This window comes from Ovis canadensis, chromosome 18, assembly GCF_042477335.2.
Source record: "Ovis canadensis isolate MfBH-ARS-UI-01 breed Bighorn chromosome 18, ARS-UI_OviCan_v2, whole genome shotgun sequence".
Taxonomy (NCBI): Eukaryota; Metazoa; Chordata; class Mammalia; order Artiodactyla; family Bovidae; genus Ovis; species Ovis canadensis.
This window is the reverse complement of record NC_091262.1, coordinates 34,569,375-34,584,393: the sequence shown is the minus strand read 5'-3', so window position 1 is coordinate 34,584,393 and position 15,019 is coordinate 34,569,375. Positions and strand designations below refer to the sequence as shown.

General features: G+C 44.2%; 1 protein-coding gene across 2 annotated transcripts; it reads left to right on the top strand.

Moving 5' to 3' along the window:
- The first annotated feature begins 1,958 nt into the window (after positions 1-1,958).
- On the top strand, positions 1,959-13,850 carry ZNF774 (zinc finger protein 774). Of its 2 annotated transcripts, XM_069560361.1 has the most exons (4): positions 1,959-2,135; positions 4,525-4,647; positions 7,772-7,878; positions 8,959-13,850. In XM_069560361.1, exons 2-4 carry the CDS (start codon positions 4,541-4,543, stop codon positions 10,197-10,199), a joined length of 1,455 nt encoding a protein of 484 aa, XP_069416462.1. In that variant the 5' UTR covers positions 1,959-2,135; positions 4,525-4,540; the 3' UTR covers positions 10,200-13,850. The 2 variants fall into 2 exon arrangements, with proteins under 2 accessions (XP_069416462.1, XP_069416464.1); XM_069560363.1 differs by lacking the exon at positions 1,959-2,135 and having other exon boundaries at positions 4,452-4,647.
- Positions 13,851-15,019: the final 1,169 nt, after the last annotated feature.

Below are 15,019 nucleotides of genomic sequence, written 5' to 3'. Positions count from 1 at the left end.
GAGAGCAAGGACCATGTGTGCTTCCTGTGGGTATCCACAGTGTTCTTGAGCATAGAACACTCCCAGTGAATATTTGTTAGAAGATGCATCATGCTGGAGAATGGTTGAATTAGCATCAAAAGTGTCTTCTGCGGTTAGCTCTTTGGCTGGTAATTCTCAGCTTTTTACAGTCCATCGCAAAATGTACTTTTCCTTTTTTTCCTATCCATTGCTTTATCTATTTTTTTAATCATTACTATTTTAAAAACTGAAGTATAGTTGATTTACAATGTTGTGCCAATCTCTGCTTTATAGCAGTGTGTCAGTTATATACCTATATACATTTTTTATACCTATATATATTCCTAAATGGGCTTCCCTGCCATGCAGGAGACCGGGGCTTAATCCCTAGGTTTGGAAGATCCCCTGGAGAATAGAATGGCAACCCACTCCAGTGTCTTGTCTGGAGAATTCCAGAGGAGCCTGGTGGGCTATGGTCCATGGGTCACAAAGAGTGAGACATGACTGGGTGACTAAAACTTTCACTTTCACATATTCCTATATATGTATTTGTTATATGTAATATACCTAAATAGTCTTTTCCATAATGGTTTATCACAGGATAGTGAATACAGTTCCTTGCACTACACAGTAGGACATTGTTGTGTATTCATTCTAAATGTAATGTTAGTAGTTTTCATCTGACAACCCCAAACTCTCCCTTGTTTGGACTCCCAAGTCCATCCCTCTCCCTTCCCACCACCCCTTAGCAACCACAGGTCTGCTGTCTATGTCTGTGAATCTATTTCTGCTTCAGGGATAGGTTCATTTGTGTTATATTTTAGGTTCCACATTTAAGTGACATCATGTGGTATTTGTCTTTCTGACTTACTTCACTTAGCATGAGAATCTCTAGATCCATCCACGTTGCTGCAAATGGCACTGTTTTGTTCTTTTTAATGGCCGAGTAGTATGCCATTGCATATACAGAACACAGCTTTAGCTGCTCATCTGTCTGTGGACACTCAGGTTGTTTCCATGTCTTGGCTATTGCGAACAGTGCTGCTATGAACATAGGGGTGCATGAAGCTTTTTGAATTACAGTTTTATCCAGGTATAGTCCCAGGAGTGGATTGTTGGATCATATGGTAATTCTGTTTTCAGTTTTCTGCTGATGTACTTTCTTTTTTTTTAATTGCAGTGAAATAACAGAGTAGATAGGCATACTTTTTCATTGTAAGGAAAGGCTTTCCTTATTTTTTAGGTAGTCCCTGCCTCCCCCACACCCCCTCTACACTGGCCCCCAAGTGAACACTGGTTCTCAGGTAAGATCCAGGAGTCTCCACAGTTTGGAACCCAATACCTCATTTCCTAAAATACTTAACGCTCTTGCAGGCTTCCTCTGGCTATAACGGAAAGGAGATTCGCCTTAGAATTGTGCTGCTAATAGAGGAAAGCAGAAAGTCTGTTTTCCACTTAACGGCTCCTGATTGGGGTCTGTTACGTCCAGTCTGAGTTGGCCCGGAACTTGGCGTCGGGACATACCATTCAGGCTCTGGCCGCCCCGGGTTAGGGCGGGGACCCGGCAGAGGAGGCTGCACCCCAAGGTCGTAGCGCCAAGCTGCTCCTCTCTCTGGAAGGCTAGGTGGCAGAAAGAGGGAGATGCCGTGTTTGGTACGGGGCTGCTCTGAGCCAGTCAGGCGAGGCCCGGAGGTTCGCATCTTCAGATCCCTCTCTGACTATAGTCCTTGGATTCCCTTCTCAGCTCCGAAGAGGCGGTCCTAGCAACCAGGTAGCTCGGGGACAGGGTTTAATATACTTGTCACCGCTGGCAACCCGGCTTCCGGGACTCCCGAGCCTTTGCGGTCTCGCTCAGAACTACATTTCCCAAAAGGCTCCGCGGTGATTGATAGCTCTCTCAGCCTATGGACAGGGAAGACTTCTCGACCTAAAATCTAAGAGGCCAATGGGAAGAGGACGGGGGCGGTATTTTCCGGCTGCTGCTGCCTTGCCTGGCGTCCCACCTGTGTCCCCACAGCCCTGTCACGAATCCCGGTCGGGTTCTGGGCAGGACCGCCACGGCGTAGCGGGCCGGCTGCGGCTCGGCGGTGGAGGACCCTCGCTCGGTGTTCCATCCGGGGCTGGGCCCGAGGGCGGTGAGTGATCCGGGGAAGGAGACGGCGGCTGCAGCCTCGGAGCTGCTGAGGGGCGTGGATGGGGCTCGCCCAGCGCCCCGAGGTTCTCCCTGCCGGGTCCCTGCACTCGCTTTTCGGAGCCCACGGGTCTTGCTGAGGAGTGGGGAGAGGTGGCTGCACTTTTCTCTGCCGGCGTCGGGATAGCTCATCCTCTTAATCTTTTTTCTTTTCTTTTTCTTTTTCTTTTTTTTTTGCTCTTCGGTGATGGTCTGATTTCAGTTTAGCTTTGCGACCCTCTGATCGCTGCACCCAGATTAGGGCCTGCAGCACCGCGAGGGAAGAAAGTGGGTCTCGGTCCTAGCCATACGGTCATGTTCCTATTAATAAACCAAGGGCTTCTCACAATGGCACTTAGTCACAGCACCACGGCCTCTAGGGCCTTTGAGGTCACCTGAGGTCACCTGTACAGGGGGCAACAGACTGGGTAGGAAACAGTGTTTGTCTAACCCTAAGAGTCCTCATGCGAAGTGTTGACTCAATGGAAAAGACTCTGATGCTGGCATGGATTGGGGGCAGGAGGAGAAGGGGACTACAGAGGATGAGATGGCTGGATGGCATCATTGACTGGATGGATGTGAGTCTGAGTGAACTCTGGGAGTTGGTGATGGACAGGGAGGCCTGGCCTGCTGCAATACATGGGGTTCCAAAGAGTCAGACACGACTGAGTGACTGAACTGAACTGAACTGAACTGAAGAGTTCTCCATCCTGCTGTCTCTTACAGGGGGGCCCTGCTGTGGGTTTGTAATGGATGTAGAAATAAAATGTTTGCTCAGACTCATTACAGTGTTCACATCCTAATGACATTTTTTTATTAAGGTTTTAAACCAGAGAGATGATATGTATTCCCAGTACATTCTAAGTGGCCAATAGCAATGTCTGTAAATGCATCAGTGTTCCCAGGAAAAGTGTTTGTGTATTCTAGTAGTACCAGGTGCTTCGACAGGTAAGACAAAAGATGAAAAAGAGTCAAACTTCCTCACCCCAGTCTAATCCATTCTCCACTGAAACCCAGAATTCTTTGTAGCAGATTCAGCTTGCTAACTTGTATTTGTTTCTATTGGAAACTCTTTAAGTGGAAAAATGAACAAAAAAACCAACATTATCTTATATTTTTTTTGTGACTCCTACTGCCTTACAGCATATTGATTACTGAATGACTTAATGATTCATCTAGTAACCTGACCATCTCCCCCCAAATAATTTCTTCATGATACTGATGTTGATTTTATTAATGTCTTAATGATTGTTTTCAGTCCCCCAAATTTTGTTTTATGCTTATCCCCATTAAATTTCACCCAATTTTACAGTTTATCCATGTTGGTTTTTTCAATCCATGTCTTTTGAGTCCCATTTCCAACTGCATTAAACCTTGAAATAGAATGATACCTAGGACAGTTCCCTTTGGGCTTCTTCACAGTTTATCCCTTGAAATTAACACTAAATCTATAAGACAAGAAAAGTCAGCCTTTCTCATAACTAATCTGAGTCTAATTAAGTCCGAAATCTCCTACCTAGCTGAGGAAAATGTTGTTGGAGAGAATCCAGTGCTTTCCAGAAATCGAGTTATACCTACACACTCTCCTCTGTTTTTCTTGTCCATTGTGGACAATTTCTTCCTCAAAACAGGCGTGGCTTCAAAAGAGTGAGGGTTCTACAGATGTGTTTGGAGGCCCAGTCCTCACTCTGTGATGAGAAATTTGGCCAAAGGAATGATTATGTAAAAACAGAAAAGAAGAGCATCTGTTGTTGACAGCGTTATTGTTGTTGTTCGGTCTCTAGGTCGTGTCCAGCTCTTTGCAACCCCATGGACTGTAGCATGCCAGGCTTCCCTGACCTCCAGTATCTCCCTGAATTTGCTCAGATTCATGTCCATTGAGTTGTTGACGCTATCTAACCATCTCATGCTCCGCTGGCCCCTTCCCCTCCTGCCTTCAATCTTTCCCAGCATCAGACTCTTTTTCCAATGCTCTTTGCATCAGGTGGTCAAAATATTGGAGCTTTATCTTCAACATCAGTCCTTCCAGTGAATATTCAGGGTTGATTTCCTTTAGGATTGACTGGTCTGATCTCCTTGCAGTCCAAAGGACTCTCAAGAGTCTTCTCCAGCACCATAATTTGAAATCATCAATTTTTCAGCACTCAGCCCCCTTATGGTCCAACTCTCACATCCATACGTGACTATTGGAAGAACCACAGCTTTGACTTTACGGACTTTTTTCAGCATTTACCTCAGAGCTATTCTGGTTGAGAGGGTTTTGTTTGGGTGTGGTGGTGGCTGTCTTTTGGTTTTGAGATAATGGTGAGAATGTCTAGAGAACTCTTGATGCATACTGAGATCTCTTGCTTTAGGAACTGATGACCCTCAATGATGTGGCTGGGGACTTCAGGGACAAGTGGGTTACCTGGACACTGTTTAGAGAGTCCTCTTCAGGGATACCGCACAGCACAGATACAAGAATGGGCTCTCAAAGGGTAAGGATGCAAATTTCCTTCATCTTAGCTTTATTAATATAATTTTTAAATTTTTGGTTGTGCCAAGTGGCTTGTGGGATTTTAGTTCCCTGACCAGCAATTGAACCCATGCCCGCATACAATGGATCTTGGAGTCCTAACTGCAGGACCACCAGGGAAGTCCCTTTATCTTAGACACTTTGAAAGGGCCCAGATCTGAGTGGTCTCTGGGGATGTTGGTCTCTTAGAGCTCCAGCTCTGTGAGAGTAATCACCTCCCTGGCAGAAAAAGAATGACTTCTATTTTTATGGCACTTAGTGGTTTTCAGATTTCTTTGGTATTTTTCTGTCTGATTGGTATCTTACCATAGCCCTTTGATATATGTATTTTCATTCCCCCTTTCCAGCTGAGGACCCTGAGACTTAAAGTTAAGTGGCAAAAGTGAGCCCAACCCAGGTCTTTGTGGAAAAGGGAAGGTGCTCTCCCCAGAGTTTTTTTTCCTGTCACTTAAACAAACAAACTGACCCCTCCAGTGCTCTTTCTAAAATACCATGGCAACTCTGCTTTTTTTTTTTTGGGGGGGGGCTGTACCATGAGGCACACAGGACCTTAAATCCCTGACCAGGAATTGAATTCATGTCCCTTGTGGTGGAAGCACGGATTGGATCACCATTGGATCACCTTCTTTCTGGGATGTCTCTCCTTCTTTCTGCTTTATTTCATATCTATTACACAAGTACTATATATTCACTAAAGGAAAAGATAAGCAAAATGAAAACAAAAGTCATCTATGAAGAGTTATGATCCTTCCAGCCATTTTCCTAAGCATATATACAATTTTAAAAAAAAAGAAAAGAAAAATAATTGGGATCATACTGAATATTCAGTGGTATATCTTACTTTCTTACACAATGTACTGTGAATATATTTTGACAGTAATAAATATCTGTACATTACTTAAAGTAACTACTTAGTATTTTATTGTATGGAATACAGTAATTACATTAAATTGAACCATACATGCGACCATTTTTGGACTACTTTTAACCTATAAACTGGCAATTTCAGATGGCTCTCCTGCTGCTGCTGCTAAGTTGCTTCAGTCTTGTCCGACTCTGTGCAACCTCATAGATGGCAGCCCACCAGGCTGTGCCGTCCCTGGGATTCTCCAGGCAAGAACACTGGAGTGGGTTGTCATTTCCTTCTCCAATGCATGAAAGTGAAAAGTGAAAGTGAAGTCGCTCAGTCGTGTCTGACTCTTCGCGACTCCATCATGGACTGCAGCCCACCAGGCTCCTCCATCCATGGGATTTTCCAAGCAAAAGTACTGGAGTGTGTTGCCACTGCCTTCTCAAATGAAATGATTTCTTTGTTTGGAGCTATTTGGGTCATTTTAAATTTTCACCAGTATTGTGATGATGCTGTCTTAACTAATTGTCTTTTTAAAAGTCTTATTTATTGAAATAATTAGTTAACAGTTAGCTAATATATATATATTTTGCACAATGTCCTTTTTTTGTTTGTTTGCTTTTGTTCACTTCTTTAGACTCTCTAGAAATTTCTGGGTTTGAGAATAGATACATTTCTAAGATATTTGGTATTTTTGCCAAGTGTCTTCCAAAAAGACTGAATCAATTTATTTATTCCTGTTAGCATTATATGAAGTATCTATTTCTTCATATTCTATCTATCATGGGGGGGTATCATAATCTAAGAGTGTAGGTAAAATACTAGTGATAGCTAATAGTTATTGAGGACTTAATCATTTAATCCTCATGACAACTCTGTAAGGTAGGTCTTTTTAATTAAATTTATTTATTTATTTTTGGCTGTGCTGGGTCTTTGTTGCTGCACAGACTATTTTCTAGTTGCAGTGCAAGGGCTTCTCATTGCAGTGGCTTCTCTTGTTGCAGAGCACAAGCTGTTGGGCGCTCGGGCTTCAGTAATTATGGCACATGGACTCTAGAGTACTCCTGGGCCCTAGAGTACACGCTCAGTAGTTGTGGGCTTAGTTGCCCCTCGGCATGTGAGATCTTCCCCCAAACCAGGAATTGAACCTGTGTTCCCTGTATTAGTGACTTTAGGGACATAGTCGTTCCATGGCATGTGGGATCCTCCCAGACCGGGGATTCATCCCCATGTCTCCTGCATTGACAGTCGGATTCTTTACCACTGAGGCACCAGGGAAGCCCTAAGGTGGGTTTTATCATTATCCCTAATTTATAGATGAAGACACAGAGACACAGGGAGTTTAAGTAACTTTCCTAAGGTCACACATCTAGTCAGAGACATAGTTAGGATTCAAATTCAGACAATAAGACTCTTGAGTGTACATCTCTTTACCTATATACTGTATTCCCTGTGTGTCATTGTTTTAATTTGAATTTCTTTGGCTAATGATGAGTTAAAAGTTTTTCACATATTTATAGGCTGCTTTATTTTCTTTTGTGAATTGCCCATTCATGTCCTTTGTCCCTTTTTTTTCCGCCTACAAGTGTTTGTCTTTTTCTCATGGTTATATTGACGGCTGCCCTTCTGGGAAAATTTAAAAACCAAACACTATAGTTAACTTCCTTGCTTCTTTCTAAGGGTGAGGTCATGGCGGCTTTGTTTTGATAAAGTTATCTCTCCACAGGAGTTTAGCCTTGTGCCTTGAGGGATGAGTTACTGTGCTTATACTAGAGTTTCTATCACCCAAGTCTGATTTTTTTTTTTTAATGGGAAGCAAAGAGCTTTTCTTCCTCAGCCTCTTGGGGAGATGACCCTGCTTTATCCCTTTTCACTTTTATTTATTTATTTTTGGCTGCACTGGGTCTCTGTTGCTGCACATAGGCTTCCTCTAGTTCAGCGCAGTTTCCTCATTACAATGGCTTCTCACTGCAGAGCACGGGCTCTAGAGCCAGGGCTTGGTAGTTCTGGTGCACTGGCTTAGTTGTCCTGCAGCATGTGGAATGTTCCTCAAACAGACCAGGGATCTAATCTGTGTACCCTGTATTGGCAGGTAGGTTTGTAACCACTGGACCACCGAACATACATTAGAATTTCCTGGGGTGGTCTCCTGTACCTGGGGAAGAAGAGGGGTTTGCATTTTCTCAAGCCTTATGTGATGGTTCAAATTAATATCCTGTGTTCACCTTCCTTATAGGATTTCAAAACCAAGTGTAACCTCCCAGCTGGAGCAGAAAGAAGAGGCATGGGTCCTACCACTGCAAAATTTTGAGGCCAGGAAGATCCTGAGGGAAAGTCACACAGGTGAGGTGTGTTACCTGGTGGCTGGAAGTCTAACATTTCAGCCCTTGTTTAGTTAAGGAATTTGGAATGCTGCCCTAGACTTTTTAAAAATTTAAATTTATTTTTGGCTGTGCTGGGTCTTCATTGCTTCATGCGGGCTTTCTCTAGTTGTGGTGAGCAGGGGTTACTCTCTACTTGCGGTGCATGCTTCTCATTGCAGTGGCTTCTCTTGTTACAATGTACTCGCTTTAGAGCTCCTGGGCTCAGTAGTTGTGGTTCACAGGCTTCGTTGTCCTGCAGAATGTGGGATCTTCCCTGACCAGGGATTGAACCTGCATCCCCTGCATTGGCAGGCGGATTCTTCACCACTGAGCCAGCAGGGAAACCCTGCCCTAGACTTTGTTCTTGCTATTAGAAGTTTAACTTTGACTTCCTGGACCATCAGTCATTGACCAAATAAAGTCTTCATTTAAATTAAACATTTAACTTTTGTCTAGACTCTAACGTCATTGAAAAAAGTTGCCCAGTTCTGACAATATGTGCTTTACTCTTGATATCAAGGTCACCTCAAGGTTCACTGGACCATCTTAAAATAAAAAGGGCTTGGGAATTCCTTCTGTCATGAATGGGAAGCTCAGTGATCTTCAGTAAACTCTTCAGGAATCAAAATGAGAGTAGTCAGAATAAATGTGGTCTGTTGCAAAAACACTCATTTTAATCTTCTTGCTGCTTTCTGCTGATCTTTCCTGATTGATGTTTAGTCGCTAAATTGTGTCTGACTCTTTTGTGACCCCATGGACTACAGCCTGCCAGGCTCCTCTGTCCATGGAATTCTCTAGGCAAGAAAACTGGAATGGGTTGCCATATCCTCCTCTAGGGGATCTTCCCAACCCAGGGATTGATCCTGAATCTCCTGAACTGACAGGTGGATTCTTTACCACTGAGGCACCAGGGATATACTCTTCAGGAATCAGAATGAGAGTAGTCAGATTAGATGTGGTCTGTAGCAAAAATACTAATTTTACTCTTTCTTGCTGCTTTCTGATGATCTTTCCTGATAAGTAATAACTTCATCCTGTGTTACTTCTGTTAACTTTTCAGAATTTAAGCATCAGGTGGGACAACTCGATCAGGACGTTTCCGAAACGGCAGAACCATGTGGAACATCCTCAGAAGGGGCCAATAAAGATATTTCTCCTCCTCCTAGTTGGGGAGGGAACTGGGAGAGAGGTCTTGAGTTAGCAGGGCAGTGTGGAACCCTCCTGGGAGAGGGCCAGCAGGGGCCCTTTTCACAGGAGAAGGAATTAAACAAGCTCCTGGAAGGATATATAGGAAAGAAGCTGGTGTGTGCGGAATGCGGGAAAATCTTTAACCAGGCCTCCTATCTCATAAGGCACCGAAGAACCCATACTGGTGAGAGGCCCTATAAGTGCATGGAGTGCGGGAAAGGCTTCAAACAGAGTTCAGACCTCGTCACCCACCGCAGAACACACACAGGAGAGAAACCCTACCAGTGCCACAGGTGTGAGAAGAAATTCAGCGACAGCTCGACCCTCATCAAACATCAGAGAACCCACACGGGCGAGAGACCCCACCAGTGCCCTGAGTGTGGGAAGACTTTTGCACGGAAACCGCACCTCACGGTGCACCAAAGAACCCACACGGGGGAGAGGCCCTACAAGTGCCTCCAGTGTCACAAGAGCTTCAGTCGCAGCTCCAATCTCATCACCCACCAGAGGACCCACACGGGAGTGAAGCCCTACGGGTGTCGCGACTGCGGCGAGCGTTTCGGCCAGAGCTCGGATCTGATTAAGCACCAGCGCACCCACACGGGAGAGCGGCCCTTCAAGTGCCCCGAGTGCGGGAAGGGCTTCCGAGATAGCTCTCATTTTGTGGCCCACATGAGCACTCACTCGGGAGAAAGGCCCTTCAGCTGTCCTTACTGCCACAAGAGTTTCAGTCAGAGCTCGCACCTGGTCACGCACCAGAGGACACACACGGGCGAGAGGCCTTTTAAGTGTGACGGCTGTGGGAAGGGCTTTGCCGACAGCTCTGCCCTGGTCAAGCACCAGCGGATCCACACCGGAGAAAAACCCTATAAATGTGGCGAGTGCGGCAGGAGCTTCAACCAGAGCTCCCACTTCATCACCCACCAGCGGATCCACTTGGGAGACAGACCCTATCGCTGCCCCGAGTGTGGCAAAACCTTCAATCAGCGTTCCCATTTCCTCACACACCAGAGAACACACACAGGAGAGAAACCCTTTCACTGCAGTGAATGCAACAAGAGCTTCCGGCAGAAAGCACACCTTTTGTGCCATCAGAACACTCACCTGATGTAGGAAAGTCTTTCATGCCTCTTTTTCTCCCTTCCAAATTTCCATCGCTCTTATCTTTGTTTCTATTTTTTCTTGGCTGTGCTGCAAGGCATGTGGAGCCTTAATTCCCTCTGTGCATGCTCAGTCACTCAGTCATGTCCAACTCTTTGCAACTCCATGGACTGTAGCCCGCCAGCTCCTCTGTCCATGGGATTTTCCAGGCAAGAATATTGGAATGGACTGCCATTTCCTTCTCCAGAGGATCTTCCCGACCCAGGGATGGAGACCAGGGGTCAAACTTTACATTAGAAGTTCAGAGTTTCAACCACTGGACCACCAGGGAAGTCCCACCGCTATGATCTCAAAGTGCTCCAAACAGAGAAAAGCTGAGCATTGGTAGCTTATGTCAGGCCCTAATCTGTTCTCTTTTTCTGTTTTTTCATGGCAAGGATAAACCTAGAGGGTCCAAACAGTGTTCTAAACACAAAAGGCATTCCTTCAGTGTTTTTGACTGACTCATAGAGAAATGTGAGTTTCGTAGTTGATGCCTGGTTACTAGAAAAGAAGTGAGATAAATGTAGTCATTTTATCATTGTGTGTGTGCTAAGTCCCTTTGGTCCTGTCCAACTCTTTTTGATCCCATGGGACCGTAGGCCACCAGGCTCCTCTGTCCATGGGATTCTCCAGGCAAGAATACTGGAGTGGGTTGCCACTTCCTCCTCCAGGGGATCTTTCTGACCCAGGGATCCATCGCAGGTTGCTTGCACTGCCAGCAGATTCTTTACCGCTGAGCCACCAGGGAAGCCCTAAATGACTCATTGTGGGTCATGTGATTAACTCACAGAAAAGCCAGAATCTGTCTGCAGGTCTCTTCCACAACATGGAACAGACCAGCTCTGGGATTTGTTAGAGCAATCCCGAGGCACCACAGGACTGAAGGAACCATATTATGTCCATCAAACCACTCTGAAATTGGAGATGATTCAGGGAGGTAGGCTAAGTTCCCAACAGCTCTACAGGGTCCCATGCTGGGCTCCTTGATACTCACGGCATATGTAAGTGGGTAAGGAGGGAGTTGGGTGTTGAACACTTTGGAGAGAAAGGTGGGAGACTGAAGGTTTTTCTTCCAAGCTTTCCTATGTCAATATAGACTAATACATCAGCCTTGGAACACTAGTCCTCTTCCATTATATGGAGTGCCATCTGAGTGCTGTAACAGGGGATAGAACTCAGCTGACAACCTATTTGCTTTCTTTAATAGATAATTGATCAGAGGGACTTCCCTGGTGGTGCAGTGGCTGAGACTCTGTGCTTCCAATGCAGGGGGCCCAGGTTTTGTCCTTGGTCAGGGAACTAGATCCCACCTACAGAAACTAAGCATTCAAATGCCACAACTAAAGATTCTGCATGACTCAATGAAGAGCTGGTGCAGCCAAATAAATAAAAAGTATTTAAAATTTTCTGTCCTTTATTGTGCCCATCTTGCATGAAATGTTCCCTTGGTATCTCCAATTTTCTTGAAGAGATCTCTAGTCTTTCCCATTCTTTTGTTTTCCTCTATTTCTTTGCATTGATCACGGAGGAAGGCTTTCTTATCTCTCCTTGCTATTCTTTGGAACTCTGCAAAAAACCAGTCAATCCTTGGGGAAATCAGTCTTGAATATTCTTTGGAAGGACTGATGCTGAACCTAAAACTCCAATCTGGCCACCTGATGCGAAGAACTGACTCATTGGAAAAGACCCCGATGCTGGGAAAGATTGAAGACAGGAGGAGAAGTGGACAACAGAGGATAAGACAGTTGGATGGCATCACCGACTCAATGGACATGAGTTTGAGCAAACTCTGGGAGTTGGTGGTGGATAGGGAAGCCTGGTGTGCTGCAGTTCATGGTGTTGCAAAGAATCAGACACGACTGAGAGACTAAACTGAAATGGAAGTATTAAAACATAGATAATTGAATGGGAAAAAAATCTGGTTAATTCAGCGCTGTAAGTTCCTAAAATGTGATCCTTGACCAGCAGCGTTATCATCATCTGGGAACTTGTTAGAAATGCAAGTCCCCATCCCAGACTTACTGAACTGGAAGCTAGGGGTGGGACCTAATAATATGTGTTTTATTTTTAAAAAATTTTTCAAAGATTTTAAAAATGTGGACCATTTTTTTTAAGTCTTTATTGGATTTGTTACAATGTTGCTTCTTTTTTTTCTTTTTTTTAAAATTCTGGTTTTCTTGTCCCAAGGCCAGTGGGATCTTTGCTCCCTGACCACGGATCCAACCTGTGTTTCCTGCGTTGGAAGGCAAAGTCTTAACCACTGGACTACAAAGAAAGTCCTACAATATGTGTTTTAATAAGCCCTCCAGGTGATTATTATGCAGGCCCAAGTTTGAGAACCACAGCTTTAAAAGATGGCTCTTCTACTAAATGCAGCCACAGTACTATTATTGTTCCTACAAAAATTTAACAGGATTTTGTAATACTCCAAATACTAACTCAAATACTGCAGTCAGTGTTCACATTTCCCTAATTATCTTATGTTTTTCTATTTTTAATTTACATGCCTTTTGGTCGTGCTGCATGGTTTTCAGGATCTTAGTTTCCTGACCAGGGATTGAACCCGGGCAGAGTCCTAACCCCTGGACTGGCAGGGAAGTACCTGTTTTTATTTTTCAGTTTGTTTGAATCAAAATCCAGATAAGATCTTTGCCTTCAGTTGGTTGATATGTTCCTTACATAAGCCCTCCCTCTTCTCTCTGTCCTTTTTTTGTATTTCATTTGTTGAGGAAAAAAAAAAACAAACAAACTTGTCCTTTAAGTGTCTACGGTTGTATATTTTGCTAATTCCAACCTAGGGGATCCTTTAATATGCTCCTCATCCTCTGCTCTCCTAATGTTGGTAGCTGGATCTGTAAACATGATCAGATTCAGATTTAGGGAAGGGGAGGGCAAGAATGGGCTTCCCCAGCAGCTCAGTGGTAAACAATCTGCCTGCCAATGCAGGAGATTCAAGATCAATCCCCAGGTTGTTAAGATCCCCTGGAGAAGGAAATGGCAACCCTCTCCAGTATTGTTGCCTGGGAAATAAAAAGATCATGATGCTGGGAAAGATTGAAAGCAAAAGGAGAAGGGGGAGGCAGAGGATGAGATGGTTGGATATCATCACCAACTCAATGGACATGAACTTGAGCAAATATCGGGAGATAATGGAGAGCAGAGGAATCTGGCGGGCTCTAGTCCATGGGGTTGCAAAGGGTAGAACATGACCAAGTGAACAAACAACAATAATATGGGCAATAATACTCCATGGTGATCTTACGCACTTCTGTCAGGAGGCACCTGGTACCTCGTTTAGTCTCATGAAGTTGGCAACCATTGATAAGCTGTTATTTCACTTGGGTTTGCCAAATGCTTTTATATCTGTCATCCTTCTTCATCTATAAGCTGAAATACTTCTTCTGTAAAGAGAACTCCCCCAGTCAACTATTTTGTTTCCCTGAGGTACAGCTTGTATAGGAACAAGAGTTGCTTGATTAGAACCCCTTTGATTTCTTCTTAATATCATTATATAAATGTTGGCCTCCATGCCTTATATTTTAAATGCCTTTCAGTGAGAGACTCTGCTCTGACAGGACATTTATAAATGCATGAATCTCAGAATAAATTTTTTCTAATGGCCTCTGATGTTTTTCTCCTGCTTACACCCCTCCGGTTTGACTGGGTTCTCCAGAAAGCCATGTGCTAAAGAGCTCAGCAAACACCTGAGTGATTCCTTAGGGATGGACTTGCTAAGTTGCCAACTAATACTGGGTTGGCCAAAGAGTTCATTCAGGTGTTTCTGTAAGATGTTACAGTAAAACCTGAAGGGAAATTTTGGACAACTCAGTATTTCTTGACCCAGGCCTGAAAACAGGAGAGGAAATTACATTCCCATTAACTGGGAATGGTTTTATAGCCCTTTCATGGTACTGTAAGAGCACATCATCTTCGTTTATCTTATCTATCCAAGCATTGTTCTAAGTCAGATATAATCAGTATGTTAAATAACCAGGGAAGTCCCATATCCTATTTTATTTTCATCAAAGTCCTTAAACCTGCCTGATCTTTTCCTGTTTACTTGTTTTGGTAAACATCATGGTAGGAGGGAGCCATTTCTCCTACATGCCACTGTTTCCCTCGCACCTAAAACAGTGCCTGGCATGTACTAGGTGCTCAGTAAGCATTCACTGGATGAATTCATGGAGGCGTGCTCATAGGCAAGGGACTCGTGCTGGAAAAATAGCGGTGTGAGATGAAGAGGGACAGGTGAGTGAGAGTTACACCAGGGAGGCTCTTAGTTGCCAAACTGGGTGTGGATATTATTCTCTGGGGGGAAGGAGTGTCTGTCCTCAATGATGGTTTTCCAATAGAGGAAAGGCATGGTCAGTGTTTGAGGAAGTTTGATTGGGCAGCCATGTGTAAATCACATTCCAGAGGGAAAAATGAAAGGCATTGCTTCAATGCATGACATCAAGGGCTTAGTGTCTGGCCCATAGTAGCTCTCCAATAAATGACTGTTAATCACCAAGCACCGTGGCAGGCATTGGGAGAAACAGAACAAAAAGGCAAGACCATTAAACCTTCTTTCTACCTCAAAAGAATTCTTCCTAAACCCTACTGTCACATTCCTTTCCTCCCCAACCTTTTTGAAAAATTTTGTTCTCTATGCCTGTGAAGACTCACTATATTTTTAAAAAATGTTTTATTTATTTGGCTGTGTTGAAACCAAATAAATAGTTGCAGCACAAGGAATCTTCACTGGGTCATGGGAATCTTTTGATCTGGCGCACAGATTCTCTCTAGTTGTG